This window comes from Bombina bombina, chromosome 5, assembly GCF_027579735.1.
Source record: "Bombina bombina isolate aBomBom1 chromosome 5, aBomBom1.pri, whole genome shotgun sequence".
Taxonomy (NCBI): domain Eukaryota; kingdom Metazoa; phylum Chordata; class Amphibia; order Anura; family Bombinatoridae; genus Bombina; species Bombina bombina.
Window position 1 is genome coordinate 1,084,089,410 of NC_069503.1, and position 15,526 is coordinate 1,084,104,935.

Sequence of the window (15,526 nt, forward strand, 5' to 3'; positions counted from 1 at the left end):
ATGAATTAAATGCATAAATATTAAAATTAATATTCAATATTCATTATTCCACAGAGGTTTATTTGCAAGGAGTGCAATTCTGGGTATTATATGTGCTACCCTAAATGTTAGCAATTTTTGCAGTACAAAGTACTACAAACTATTTTAAAGGGACACTGAACCCAAATTTTTTCTATCATATTTCAGATAGAGTTAGACATTTTACGCAACTTTCTAATTTACTCCTATTATCAATTTTTCTTCGTTCTCTTGGTATCTTTATTTTAAAATCATGAATGTAAATCTTAGCAGCCAGCCCATTTTAGGTTCAGCACCATGGATAGCGCTTGCTTATTGGAGGCTTAAATTTAACCACCAATAAGCAAGCATAACCCAGGTTCTCAACCAAAAATGGGCTGGCTCGTATGCATTACATTCCTGCTTTTTAAATAAAGATAGCAAGAGAACGGAGAAAAAATGATAATAGGAATAAATTAGAAAGTTGCTTACAATTGCCTGCTCTATCTGAATCATGAAAGAAAAAATGTGAGTTTAGTGACCCTTTAAGCCACTAAAAGTGATGATAATAATAATAATATCAGTAAATCTAAAATGAATATTTATACTTATGCTGAGGAAAATCTCATGCACTTTTTAGTTACTGCAGAAACGGCATAAAATGTTAAAGTGTAAGGATCATTACAAATGTTACTAGAAGACAAATAAACCACCGATCTATTTCCCACTAGCTTGTGTTACACACATCATCAGAGGTATATTGTTACTCTGTCCTTTTACCAGGTGCATTAATTGGCAGCAATAGGGAATCCCAGGCTTTGTACACTATATACAAACAGTTAAGAATAGATGATCTTACACATTTCTAAAAGTTTTAAAGGGACATGAAACTCAAATTTCATGATTCAGATAGAACAAGCAATTTTAAACAACTTTCCGAAATACTTCTATTATCAAATTTTCCTTTTTTTCTTGGTATCCTTTGGTGAAAAGCATTCCTACGTAGGCTCATAAGCTGCACTACTGGGAGCTAGCTGCTGATTGGTGGCTAAACATATTTTCATCTTCTCATTGGCTCACTCAATATGTTCAGCTAGTTCCGAGTCGAGCATTTGAAAGATGTTTAAAATTGTTTGCTCTGAGCCATTAAAGAAACATTTTGGGTTTCATGTCCCTTTAAAGGGGCAATGCAAAGTAAAAATGGCATGATCTAAAAAATAAACTAGAATAAATTATATTGATTGAAAATTCTACTTACATTTTTTCACTGATGTAGTGGAAATACTACTGTTTGTCAAAGCATATCTTTCAACAAAATTTACTCAAAATCTAATGGTTTTATAGTAAATTTTTCATTTCATTTCAATTGTTATCTCATAGATAAGATAAGCAATCCTGTATTTATATAAAGTGATACAATAATGGAATCTAATAATGCTCTCCCTGCAAGCTCAGCCCATTAGGGCCAGATTATGAGTGAAGCGCAAATGTTTGCGCCAGAGTGATAAAAGTTTTATTGCTGGGTTTTGCGCTGGTCGGGCTTACCGATGGTATTAAGAGTTAAAAGTAAACGCGATTGCTTGAGCGCAATCACAATTTACGCTAGAATGATTACTGCAACGTCAGAGCCGTGGTTAACTGTTTCGCGAAACAAAAAATTTGCACAAAACACATCAAAAATACATTACAAAGTACACTTACACTCATAATAACACTATCTAATAAAAATTATTAAAACAAATATTCTACAGGCAAAGGGATTTAACATAGAGATACAGTACATACATATACATGTCTAAATATGAATATGTATATATATACACACACACATATATACTGTATATATATATATATATATATATATATATATATATATATATATATATATATATATATATATATACACATATGCATTTATGCGTGTATAAATATATTTACTGACAGAATTACAAAAATTAGCATTTGAGCCTACCTAGGGGTTTTTTTCCAACTAAGAATACCAAGAGAACAAAGCAAATTTGACTATAAAAGTAAATTGCAAAGTTGTTTAAAATTACATGCCCTATCTGAATTATGAAAGTTTAATTTGGACTTCACCTGTCCCTTTAAACATTATGTGCTAGATTACAAATAGAGCGCTATTTCATTGCACGCAATAAATAATCAACCATTGCTGTAGCAATTAGCGCTCAGAAAATTAACCAGATATCAGTGGTGTGCATTTTATTTAAAAAACACAATTTATGCTTACCTGATAAATTTATTTCTCTTGTGGTGTATCCAGTCCACGGATCATCCATTACTTGTGGGATATTCTCATTCCCAACAGGAAGTTGCAAGAGGACACCCACAGCAGAGCTGTAATATAGCTCCTCCCCTAACTGTCATAGCCAGTCATTCGACCGAAAACAAGCCGAGAAAGGAGGAAAGGGTGTAATGTTTACTGTAGTTTAAATTTAAAAATTACCTGCCTTAAAATGACAGGGCGGGCCGTGGACTGGATACACCACAAGAGAAATAAATTTATCAGGTAAGCATAAATTGTGTTTTCTCTTGTAAGGTGTATCCAGTCCACGGATCATCCATTACTTGTGGGATACCAATACCAAAGCTAAAGTACACGGATGAAGGGAGGGACAAGGCAGGAACTTAAATGGAAGGAACCACTGCCTGTAAAACATTTCTCCCAAATATAGCCTCCGAAGAAGCAAAAGTATCAAATTTGTAAAATTTTGAAAAAGTATGAAGCGAAGACCAAGTCGCCGCCTTGCAAATCTGTTCAACAGAAGCCTCATTTTTAAAGGCCCAAGTGGAAGCCACAGCTCTAGTGGAATGAGCTGTAATCCTTTCAGGAGGCTGCTGTCCAGAAGTCTCATAGGCTAAGCGGATTAAGCTTCTTAGCCAAAAAGAGAAAGAGGTTGCCAAAGCCTTTTGACCTCTCCTCTGTCCAGAGTAGACAACAAACAAAGCAGATGTTTGACGAAAATCTTTAGTAGCTTGTAAGTAAAACTTTAAAGCACAGACCACGTCCAGATTGTGTAACACAAGGATGGAACCACAATCTCTTGATTGATATTCTTGTTAGATACCACCTTAGGTAAGAACCCAGGTTTGGTACGCAGGACTACCTTATCCGTATGAAAAATCAGATAAGGAGAATCACATTGTAAGGCAGATAGCTCAGAGACTCTACGAGCCGAGGAAATAGCTAACAAAAAAAAAAAAAAAAAGAACTTTCCAAGATAAAAGTTTGATATCTATGGAATGAAGAGTTTCAAACGGAACTCCTTGAAGAACCTTAAGAACCAAGTTTAAGCTCCATGGTGGAGCAACAGGTTTAAACACAGGCTTGATTCAAACTAAAGCCTGACAAAATGCCTGAACGTCTGGAACATCTGCCAGACGCTAGTGCAAAAGAATAGACAGAGCAAAAATCTGTCCCTTTAAGAAACTAGCTGACAATCCTTTTTCCAAACCTTCTTGGAGAAAAGATAAAATCCTAGGAATCCTGACCTTACTCCATGAGTAACCCTTGGATTCACACCAATAAAGATATCTACGCCATACCTTATGGTAAATTTTCCTGGTGACAGGCTTTCGTGCCTGTATTAAGGTATCAATAACTGACTTTGAGAAGCCACGCTTTGATAAAATCAAGCATTCAATCTCCAGGCAGAGAAGCCTCAGAGAAATTAGATTTGGATGGTTGAAAGGACCCTGAAGTAGAAGGTCCTGTCTCAGAGGCAGAGACCATGGTGGAAAGGATGACATGTCCACTAGATCTGCATACCAGGTCCTGCGTGGCCAGAGGAAACGGTGGAAACACATAAGCCAGGTTGAAAGACCAGGGTGCTGCTAGAGTATCTATCAGTGTCGCCTTGGGATCCCTGGACCTGGATCCGTAAGACGGAAGCTTGGCGTTCTGGCGAGACGCCATGAGATCCAGTTCTGGTTTGCCCCAACGGAGAATCAGTTGTGCAAATACCTCCGGATGGAGTTCCCACTCTCCCGGATGAAAAGTCTGACGACTTAGAAAATCTGCCTCCCAGTGCTCTACACCTGGGATATGGATAGCTGATTATTATTTTTGAAACTTCTAACATCTCTAGGGAACTTCTTGTTCCCCCTCGATGGTTGATGTAAGCTACAGTCGTGATGTTGACCGACTGAAATCTGATGTACCTCAGAGTTGCTAACTGAGGCCAAACCTGAAGAGCCTTGAATATCGCTCTAAGTTCCAGAATATTTATTGGAAGGAGAGACTCCTCCTGAGTCTACGATCCCTGAGCCTTCAGGGAGTTCCAGACTGCACCCCAACCTAGAAGGCTGGCATTTGTTGTTACAATAGTCCAATCTGGCCTGCAAAGGTCATACCTTTGGACAGATGGACCCGAGATAGCCACCAGGGAAGAGGATCCCTGGTCTCTTGGTTCAGATTCAGTTGAGGGGCCAAATCTGTGTAATCCCCACTCCACTGACTGAGCCTGCATAGTTGCAGCGGTCTGAGATGTAAGCGTGCAAACGGCACTATGTCCATTGCCGCTACCATTAAGCCGATTACTTCCATACACTGAGCCACCAAAGGGCGCGGAATGGAATGAAGAACCCGACAGGAATTTAGAAGCTTTGATAACCTGGACTCCGTCAAGGTAAATTTTCATTTCTACAGAATCTATCAGAGTCCCTAGAAAGGAAACTCTTGTGAGTGGGGATAGAGAACACTTTTCCTCGTTCACTTTCCACCCATGCGACCTCAGAAATGCCAGTACTACGTCCGTATGAGACTTGGCAATTTGGAAGTTTGACGCCTGTATCAGGATGTCGTCTAAATAAGGGGCTACTGCTATGCCCCGCGGCCTTAGGACCGCCAAAAGCGACCCTAGAACCTTTGTAAAGATTCTTGGGGCTGTAGCTAATCCAAAGGGAAGAGCTACAACTGGTAATGCCTGTCTTGAAAGGCAAACCTGAGAAACCGATGATGATCTTTGTGTATCGGAATGTGAAGATAAGCATCCTTTAGATCCACTGTAGTCATATATTGACCCTCCTGGATCAGTGGTAGGATGGTACGAATAGTTTCCATCTTGAACAACGGAACTTTGAGGAATTTGTTTAAGATCTTTAGATCCAAAATCGGTCTGAAGGTTCCCTCTTTTTTGGGAACCACAAACAGATTTGAGTAAAAACCCTGTTCCTGTTCCTCCTTTGGAACTGGATGGATCACTCCCATAACTAGGAGGTCTCGTACACAGTGTAAGAATGCCTCTCTCTTTATCTGGTTTGCAGATAATTGTGAAAGGTGAAATCTCCCTTTTGGGGGGGAAGCTTTGAAGTCCAGAAGATATCCCTGGGATATAATTTCCAACGCCCAGGGATCCTGAACATCTCTTGCCCACGCCTGGGCGAAGAGTGAAAGTCTGCCCCCTACTAGATCCGTTACCGGATAGGGGGTCGTTCCTTCATGCTGTCTTAGAGGCAGCAGCAGGCTTTTTGACCTGCTTACCTTTTTTCCAGGTCTGGTTTGGTCTCCAGACCGTCTTGGATTGAGCAAAAGTTCCCTCTTGTTTATTATTAGAGGAAGTTGATGCCGCACCTGCCTTGAAGTTTCGAAAGGCACGAAAATTAGACTGGCCCTAGATTTGGACCCGTCCTGAGGAAGGGCACAACCTTTTCCTCCCGTGATATCAGTAATAATCTCCTTCAAACCAGGCCCGAATAGGGTCTGCCCCTTGAAGGGAATGTTAAGTAGCTTAGATTTTAAAGTCACGTCAGCTGACCATGATTTAAGCCATAGCGCTCTGCGCGCCTGTATAGCAAAACCAGAATTCTTAGCCGTTAGTTTATTCAAATGAACAATGGCATCAGAAATAAAATAATTGGCTAGCTTAAGTGCTCTAAGTTTGCCAAGTATGTCATCCAATGGAGTCTCTACCTGTAAAGCCTCTTCCAGAGACTCAAACCAGTACGCCGCAGCAGCAGTGACAGGGGCAATGCATGCAATGCATGCAATGGGCTGTAGGATAAAACCTTGTTGAATAAATATTTTCTTAAGGTAACCTTCTAATTTTTTATCCATTGGCTCTAAAAAAGCACAACTGTCCTCGACAGGGATAGTAGTACGCTTTGCTAGAGTAGAAACTGCTCCCTCCACCTTAGGGACTGTCTGCCATAAGTCCCGTGTGGTGGCGTCTATTGGAAAACATTTTTCTAAAAATAGGAGGGGAAGAGAACGGCACACCTGGTCTATCCCATTCCTTATTAATAATTTCTGTAAACCTTTTAGGTATTGGAAAAACATCAGTACACACCGGCACTGCAAAGCATTTATCCAGTCTACACAATTTCTCTGGCACTGCAATGGTATCACAGTCATTCAGAGCAGCTAAAACCTCCCTAAGTAACACGCGGAGGTGTTCAAGCTTAAATTTAAATGTAGAAATATTAGAATCAGGTATCTTTCCTGAGTCATTAACATCACCCACTGACTGAAGCTCTCCTTCCTCAGCTTCTGCATATTGTGAGGCAGTATCAGACATGGTTCTTAAAGCGTCAGTATGCTCTGCATTTTGTCTCACCCCAGAGCTATCTCGCTTACCTCTAAGTTCAGGTAGTCTGGCTAATACCGCTGACAGTGTATTATCCATGACTGCCGCCATGTCTTGTAAAGTAAACGCTATGGGCGCCCTAGATGTACTTGGCGCCATTTGAGCGTGAGTCCCTTGGGCGGGAGTCAAAGGGTCTGACACGTGGGGAGAGTTAGTCGGCATAACTTTCCCCTCGTCAGATTCCTCTGGTGATAATTTTTTTAAAAACAGAATATGATCTTTATTGCATAAAATGAAATCAGTACATTTGGTACACATTCTAAGAGGGGGTTCCACCATGGCTTTTAAACATAATGAACAAGGAGTTTCTTCTATGTCAGACATGTTTATACAGACTAGCAATGAGACTAGCAAGCTTGGAAAACACTTTAAATCAAGTTAACAAGCAAATATAAAAAACGGTACTGTGCCTTTAAGAGAAACAAATTTTGTCAGAATTTGAAAAACAGTGAAAAAATGCAGTAAATCAAACGAAATTTTTACAGTGTATGTAATAGGCTAGTAGAGCATTGCATCCACTTGCAAATGGATGATTAACCCGTTAGTTCAAAAAACAGATCAAAAAAACGAAATAGACTTTTTTTTTTTTTTTTTAACAGTCACAACCAACTGCCACAGCAAGCTGTGGTCCTACCTTCCCCAATAAACGACTTTGGAAAGCCTTTGAGCCCTTTAGAGATGTCCTATAGCATACAGGGGACTCCTGAGGGAAGCTGGATGTCACAGTTTGTAATTTTAACTGCACCAACTGTAACTTTTATACTATAACAGTGGAAAGCCTCAGTAAAACTGTTTCTAGTCAAAATTTAAGCCAGCCATGTGGAAAAAACTAGGCCCCAATAAAGTTTAATCACCAATGCATATATAAAAACGATTAAACATGCCAGCAAACGTTTATATTGCAATATCATAAGGGCATTACCCCTGGGAGTAAGCATGATACCAGTCGTTATTAAATCACTGTATTCAGGCTTAACTTACATTAATCCGGTATCGGCAGCATTTTCTAGTGTTTTCCATCTCTAGAAAAAAATATAACTGCACATACCTGATAGCAGAATAAACTGCACGCCATTCTCTCGCTGAAGTTACCTCATCTGTGTAATCCCCTCAGACATATGTGAGAATAGCAATGGATCTTAGTTACAACCTGCTAAGATCATAGAAATCTCAGGCAGATTCTTCTTCTATTTACTGCCTGAGATAAAATAGCACAACTCCGGTACTATTTAAAAATAACAAACTTTTGATTGAAGAAAATAAACTAACTATATTTAACCATTCTCTCCTACAACATCCTAGCTTGTTGAGAGTTGCAAGAGAATGACTGGCTATGACAGTTAGGGGAGGAGCTATATTACAGCTCTGCTGTGGGTGTCCTCTTGCAACTTCCTGTTGGGAATGAGAATATCCCACAAGTAATGGATGATCCGTGGACTGGATACACCTTACAAGAGAAAAATAACTGCACTAGGCAGTTTTTGGGGGGTGTTAGGAAAAAAAACGGCACTGAAAAGTGCCTTTACATTACGCTCTATGGGAACCTTTTTCCCCTGTAAATATATATCTATATGCTTATATGCATATATATTTATGTGTTAATATATGTATATATACATATAAAACACATAAATAGAATGTATATAATCATATACATATATATTTAACATTTGCTGACCATCGCTGTGAGACTTACCCCCTTTGTTGTGCCAGTTCTCTGACAGCATGAGAACGAGGCTCCCATTGGAGCCTATGGAAGCACGCTCTTGTGAGCGCAATTGGTCCCAGCAATGCAAAACGCGAGCTCGTGTTCGCATTGCTGACAACTTGTAATACCAGAGCACATTAGCGTGCCCTGGTATTACTCAGTGGAGTGCAACTATTGCTTTCACAAAAGCGAAATTTAGCGCTCCACTTGATGATGGGTTTAATATCAATATAAAACAATTTTTAAGACTAATATACAGTATATTATAGATTCAAAATGACCAAAATAGGGTATCACTATAAATGTTTAGGTTGATTTTATCCAGGAAAAGTATAAATTATCCTGTAACATTTCATGGAAAACATTTCTTTATTAAAGGGACATGAAACCCAGAATTTTTCTTTCATGATTGAGATAGAGAATACAATTTTAAACAATATTTCAATGTACTTCTATTATCTAATTTGCTTCATCCATTAGATAGCCCTTGTTGAAGAAATAGCAATGCACATGGGTGATCCAATAACACGAGGCATCTATGTGCAGCTACCAATCAGCAGCTACTGAGCCTATCTAGATATGATTTTTAAGGATGTCAAAAGAGTTAAGCAAATTAGATAAAAGAACTAAATTGGAAAGTTAAAACTGCATGCTCCTTCTAAATAATGAAAGAAAATTTTTGGGTTTCATGTCCCTTTAAACTTTTAAGTTTCATATGGAGCATTCAATTAAAGAGACTTAAAGGGACGTGTTAACTAAATGCTGAATCACACGAATGTATTGCAATAGTACTGTAAAAAGCAGTCTAGAATATCTCTGTGAAAAAGGAAGATATTTGACCTAAAAATTAACTCAGCTCACCAGAAAGTGTTTCTTTCAGCTACTAATCTTTTACTCTCATCTGCCTCGTAACAAAACAGTCAATCAGCATCATAAGTGCAGAGTTCACATTTTGTGTTACTGTGATCTCATGGAATTTCACCATAATCTTGTGAGATTTCATAGTAAACCTCCTTAAACTGAGGAAGGAAATAAAGTGACTGTGCCTGCACGTGCCAGATGCACGCTCCCTTGCAAGTTTCAGCACAAGCATTCTGATTGGCTGCTTAAAGTCTCTTTACAATGGGGTGGGGCTACCAAGAACATTTTGTGGTAAAATATTTTCCTTTTGTACATAAAAATGTACAGGTGATATTTTCTAGTCAGCTTTTTACAGATAGGCTGCATCACAAGTGATGTAGCATTTGGGCATCATGTCCCTTTAAGAAAATTACATTCTCTTGGCATCCTTTCTAGAAAAGCATACATAGGTAGGCTCAGAATAGCAATGTACTACTGGGAACTAGCTGGTGATTGGTGCCAAGATACAAATACATCTTGTTGGCTCACAAGATGTGTTAAGCTAGCTCCCAGTAGAGTATTGCTGCTCTAGAGCTAACTTAAACGCAATTAATAATGCCATAACACATTAGATTATTTTCTTTTCCCTTAAACTCAGAACTCAACTTTAAAGAGATAGTAAAGATAAATCTCTTGGTATCTTTATTTGCAAAAGCCGGAATGTAAGCTTAGGAGCCGGGCCATTTTTTTTGTTCAGCACCTGGGTAGCGCTTGCTTATCAGTAGCTACATTAAGCCACTAATCAGCAAGTGCTACCCAGGTGATGAACCAAAAATGGACTGGCTCCTAAGCTTACAGTCTTGTTTTTCAAATAAAGATATTAAGAGAACGAAAACAAATTATAATAGGAGACAATTAGAAAGTTGCTTAAAATGTCATGCTCTATCGGAATCATGGAGGGGAAAAAATGGGTTTCATATCCCTTTAACGTCTATACTTTGAAAAATGCAAAACTCATTTGATGTTTTGCAGACAACTAAAAGCAGTAAATAGAAAAAAAGTATCCAGCTGACGCACATTGTATTATTTATGTCGGTGTACCAACGTCTGTCAAATCCAGGCCTTTTCTCTTGTGAAGTTTTGTGTTGCGCTTGTTTTTTTGTTAGGTTTTTCTGTGCCTCTCTTTTTTCTTTGGCCCTTTTTGCTAGGTAAGCGTCTTCTTGTTCTTTCATTTGCAGCTGTACTTGTTGATAATCCTGCAGAGCCTGAATCCTTTCTGAGCGCTCTATCTCTTTGCCGTCCAACCACTTGAGAAGAAAATAAAACAATCATTTCAACTCAGCACGGAGAAATAAAATCACACTGTGCATCTCATTTTCTATATCATTTTAATGAGAAGAAGAAAAAAAAGTACACAAATCCCTGAGAACATAAGCCGCAGGTAATAAGAAGTTTGCCAGAGCTTTGTACGTATAGTGTGCATAATTTATGTTACTTACATTCTTGTGAGCAGTAATGTAACGGGGTGTCCGCAATTAGTGCACATAAGTTACTGTTCTGAAGCAATTAAGGGTAAAGCATAGTGAACTATTCATGAAGAGAAGATTACGGTATATTTTTTGGTTCTCTTCACTTAAAGGTTTACACATTGCTTTAAAAGAACAAAAACACACAAACAAAAATCATTTGTCTATATCATGAAATATATACACATAGTAGGCTCAATTTATCCCGGGGTTAGGTTCCTGAAGGAATGGTTGCAAAAAGAAACCGGTGTAAATTGAAACCCAGTTTATAATGTACCGTAAGTCAATGAGAAGTGAGGGAGTTAGGTTCCAGGCCCCTCTCAAAATTGACATACGTAGCATAATACATTATATTTAAAGCTTTGAAACGAACACTATGAATGCTAAATAGCATTATACACAGTACAATAACCACACAACACAGAATCTAGCTTTAAACTAAGTTTAATTAAATAAGTTTAGAGCTGCACATTAACGATATGCATTTTTCTGCATACATAACTGCAAGGCCTCTGCATTGACAACAATGGAATAAACTAAGATTAATGAACTTAAACTCTGTGTGTATGTACAGTAGTTGTGTATGTATGTACAGTGTGTGTGTACAGTATGTGTATGAGTGTGTGTGTATGTACGTACAGTATGTGCGTGTGTGTGTACAGTATGTGTATGAGTGTGTGTGTGTATGTACAGTATGTGTGTCTGTCTGTGTGTGTGTGTGTGTAAAGTATGTGTATGAGTATGTGTGTATGTACAGTATGTGTATGAGTGTGAGTGTGTGTGTGTACAGTATGTGTGTCTACAGTATGTGTGTGAGTGTGTGTACAGTATGTGTACGAGTGCAAGTGTGTGTGTGTGTACAGTATGTGTATGAGTGTGTCTGTATGTGCAGTGTGTGTATGAGTGTCTGTGTGTATGTACAATGTGTGTGTTTGTACAGTATGTGTGTATGTACAGTATGTGTGTGAATGTGTCTGTGTGTGTATATGTACAGTGTGTGTGCATGTACAGTGTGTTTGTGTGTGTATGTCCAGTGTGTGTATGTACAGTATGTGTGTGTGTGTATGTATGTATGCACAGTATGTGTGTGTGTGTGAGTGTGTCTGTGCAGTATGTGTGTGAATGTGTCTGTGTGTGTGTGTGTATGTACAGTATGTGTGAATGTACAGTGTGTATGTACAGTATGTGTGTGAGTGTGTCTGTGTGTGTGTATGTACAGTGTGTGTGTGAGTGTGTCTGTGTGTGTATATGTACAGTATGTGTGAATGTACAGTGTGTGTGTATGTACAGTATGTGTGTGAGTGTGTTTGTGTCTGTACAGTATGTGTGTGAGTATATGTACAGTGTGTGTGAGTGTATGTACAGTATGTGTGTGTGTATTTACAGTATGTGTGAGTACGTGTGTATGTACAGTATGTATGTACAGTGTGTGTGTATGTACAGTGTGTGTACAGTATGTGTGTGAATGTGTCTGTGTGTGTGTATGTACAGTATGTGTGAATGTACACTGTGTGTGTATGTACAGTATGTGTATGTGCGTAAGTATGTACAGTGTGTGTGTGAGTACGTGTGTATGTACAGTATGTGTATGTACAGTATGTGTGTGAGTGTGTACGTACAGTATGTGTACGTGTGTACGTGTGTATGTACAGTATGTGTGTAAGTGTGTATGTACAGTATGTGTGTATGTACAGTATGTGTGTGAGTGTGTACATGTGTATGTACAGTATGTGTGTGACTGTGTATGTGTGTATGTACAGTATGTGTGTATGTACAGTATGTGTGTGAGTGAGTGTGTATGTACAGTAGGTGTGTATGTACAGTATGTGTGTGAGTGAGTGTGTACGTGTGTATGTACAGTATGTGTGTGAGTGTGTACGTGTGTATGTACAGTATGTGTGTATGTACAGTATGTGTGAGTGTGTACGTGTGTATGTACAGTACGTGTGTATGTACAGTATGTGTGTGAGTGTGTACGTGTGTATGTACAGTATGTGTGTAAATGTGTCTGTGTGTGTGAGTGGGCAAAAGTGAGCGCTGTGCTACAGCCAGACTGTGAAGGTAGGCAGTCAATGGGGACATGACATTTTTCTACAGGTTATTTTTATTAGGAAATTTGGGCACAAATAAAACCATGTTTGTGGGAGTGTGTGTGTGTGGGAGTGTGTGACTGTGAAGGCTGGCAGTTGATGGGGACACTGAGGACAGACCCACAGGCAAACTATACTGCATGGAAAGTGCCTGGGAGTCACTGGAAGAAATGTCTACTTATTAGCTGAGCTGTGGAGACGGTTCTCTCTTAGCCCTGTCTGTAGGATGGGAAACCACTAAATGCAGCTTTACTCCAGGCTGTCGCTCAAGGCGCCTGTTCCATGTGTGCCATGGTTATCACGTGAAGCACTGGGCTTTAAGCAAAAGCGGCTCTGCTCCAAGATGCCGTATGGGCTTAGCGGCTCTATTCCAGGCTGCCTTCAGGGACTCTTGCTTAAAGTACACACTGACTGACAACCAAACAGAATGGATATACATTTTTTTTTCTACAAACTTTTCCTCCTTAAGTTGCGGTTACGTGACTTCTCAGTAACAGTCATGTGACACAAACAGGCGCTTTTCTGAAACGGCGCAAACAGAACCGTCGTAAATCGAGGGCCACGTATGTGTGTGTGTGTATATATATATATATATATATATATATATATATATATACAGTATATAAAATAACTCATTGTGTAGTCCATTTAACAAATCTAGACAAGTCAGAAGGCTTGCTTTTCACACAGAAAACCTCTGGATATATTGTTTCCAATGCAGCAAAGATATTAAAATGAGGTCCACAATTACTTCAGTATGTTTTTAGGCAGACTCCCTTTACGCTATAGCAACGCTGTATATACAGCAATGCTATAACGTAAAAATGGTGCATAGCTCACAGGAATATTTTACAGCTTCGCAGACCAGGAAAGACTAGGTGGCAGGGTTGAAAAAATCCCTGAGAACCAGTCAACAATCAATGCTCTGCCGCTTTGCTGCACTGCTCTGTATCCGACTATTCTTTTGAAACAGCTCTCCGCTCTCGCAGCACTGTGTTAAAAAAAACGTACATGGTGCAGAGCTTGATTAAAATACACTTAGTAAAATGTAAAATGTGGGGGGGATTATATTAAGTTACTGATTAGAATTAAAGTCATTTACAATTTCAAGATAACTTAGTTAAAAAGTGATTTAGCTAAAAAGATGGAAAACCTCAAAATCAGCGTTTAGGCCTTGTGGATATATACTGTCTATATAGAAAATCCATTTGGCCTCAGCTTGTAGTAATCTTTTAAAATAATCTCCCCCTCTCCATTGTTTTGATACTTTACATATAGCCATATATTTGAGACTTGTATTTTTGCCTCCATGTTTGTCTTGAAAATGTTTGTATAGTGGGACATTGTCTCTTATGTTTAATGGCTAATATGTGTTCCCTAATCCTGTCTGATACTCTGTGTTGTCTGTCCAACATATTGGAGGCCACAACCACATTCTATCAGGTAAATTACCCCCTTGTCTTGACAACGAATGATATCATTGATCTTAAAAACCTCTTTGCTAATATTTGATTTAAATGTGTCACCCTTGACACCATGCTGGCAAGGTTTACACCATCCACAGTGGAAAAAACCTTTAAGTCTCTCCCCTTTGATATTAGTCTCAAATAATTTCTTTTCTGATTTTTGTAGACTTGGTGCTAGCATTGTCTTGAGGTTTTCAGATTTACGGTAGATACATTTAGGGACATTATTTAGTTTCTCACCTATTATATTATCTTGTTTCAATAGATACCAATGGTTCTTAACAATACATTCAATTAAAATATGATTTTCACTGTATTGTGTAATCAGAGGAACAACAATCTCATTTTCATTCTCACTTAATTTATTCTTATTTCTGTTTTTATAGACAAAAAGAGATTCTCTCTCTATCGTGTTGACAGTTTTAATGGTATTTTCCAACACGTCTTCTGAATATCCTCTTTCTAAAAATCTATTTTTCAAAAGATTCGACTGTTCCAAACATTTTTCTGCCTAAGAACATTTTTTCTTAACTCTTAATAATTGTCCCTTTGTTATATTAGAGTTCCAAGTGTGGTGATGGCAGCTTGATTGGTGAATATAATTATTACAGTCTACTTTTTTAAAAAAGGTTGAGGTTTCAATTTTACCATTTTCTATCTCTATAAAAAGGTCTAAAAACGTTATATTAGTATGGCTTAATTCATAGGTGAACTTGAGGTTGTGTTCGTTTCTGTTCATCACCTCTATGGTGAATTTCAAGTCATCCTCTGTACCTTGCCATATCATAAAAATATCATCAATATATCGATGATAGAGGACCAGATCGGCGCTAGCTGGGTAGGAGTCCCAAAAAATGGTCTCCCATTTGCCCATATATAAATTGGCATAGCTATGCGCAAATCTGGTTCCCATTGCCGTACCGCATAGTTGTTTATAAAACTTATTATCAAAGTTAAAATAATTGTGAGCTAAAATATATAAAATACCTTCCATAATAAAATATATTTGTTCCTCTGCTATTGTATTATCTTTATTAAGAAAATATTGTACAGCCTCAATCCCTTCTTTATGGGGTATACTCGTATAGAGGGACGTCACATCACAAGTTACTAAAATATATTTTTCATCCCAAATTATTCTATTTAATATATTCAGCAACTGTGTTGAGTCCTTAAGGTATGAGGGTAAAGTTCTAAGATATTTTTGTAAATTGCTATCAATATATTGTGTTAAATTACTTGTTATGGAACCAATTCCCGAAATGATTGGTCTGCCTGGGGGATTGATGGGTGT

At 38.4% G+C, this 15,526-nt stretch overlaps 1 protein-coding gene across 1 annotated transcript in view; it reads right to left on the reverse strand.

Moving 5' to 3' along the window:
• The window catches only part of DNAAF11 (dynein axonemal assembly factor 11), a 374,386-nt gene that overhangs the window by 318,610 nt on the left and 40,250 nt on the right, over positions 1–15,526 (reverse strand). Inside the window, exon 4 of the mRNA XM_053715948.1 lies at positions 10,228–10,457. Within this exon, the coding sequence (XP_053571923.1) occupies positions 10,228–10,457 (230 nt within the window). The remainder of the gene's footprint in view (positions 1–10,227; positions 10,458–15,526) is intronic.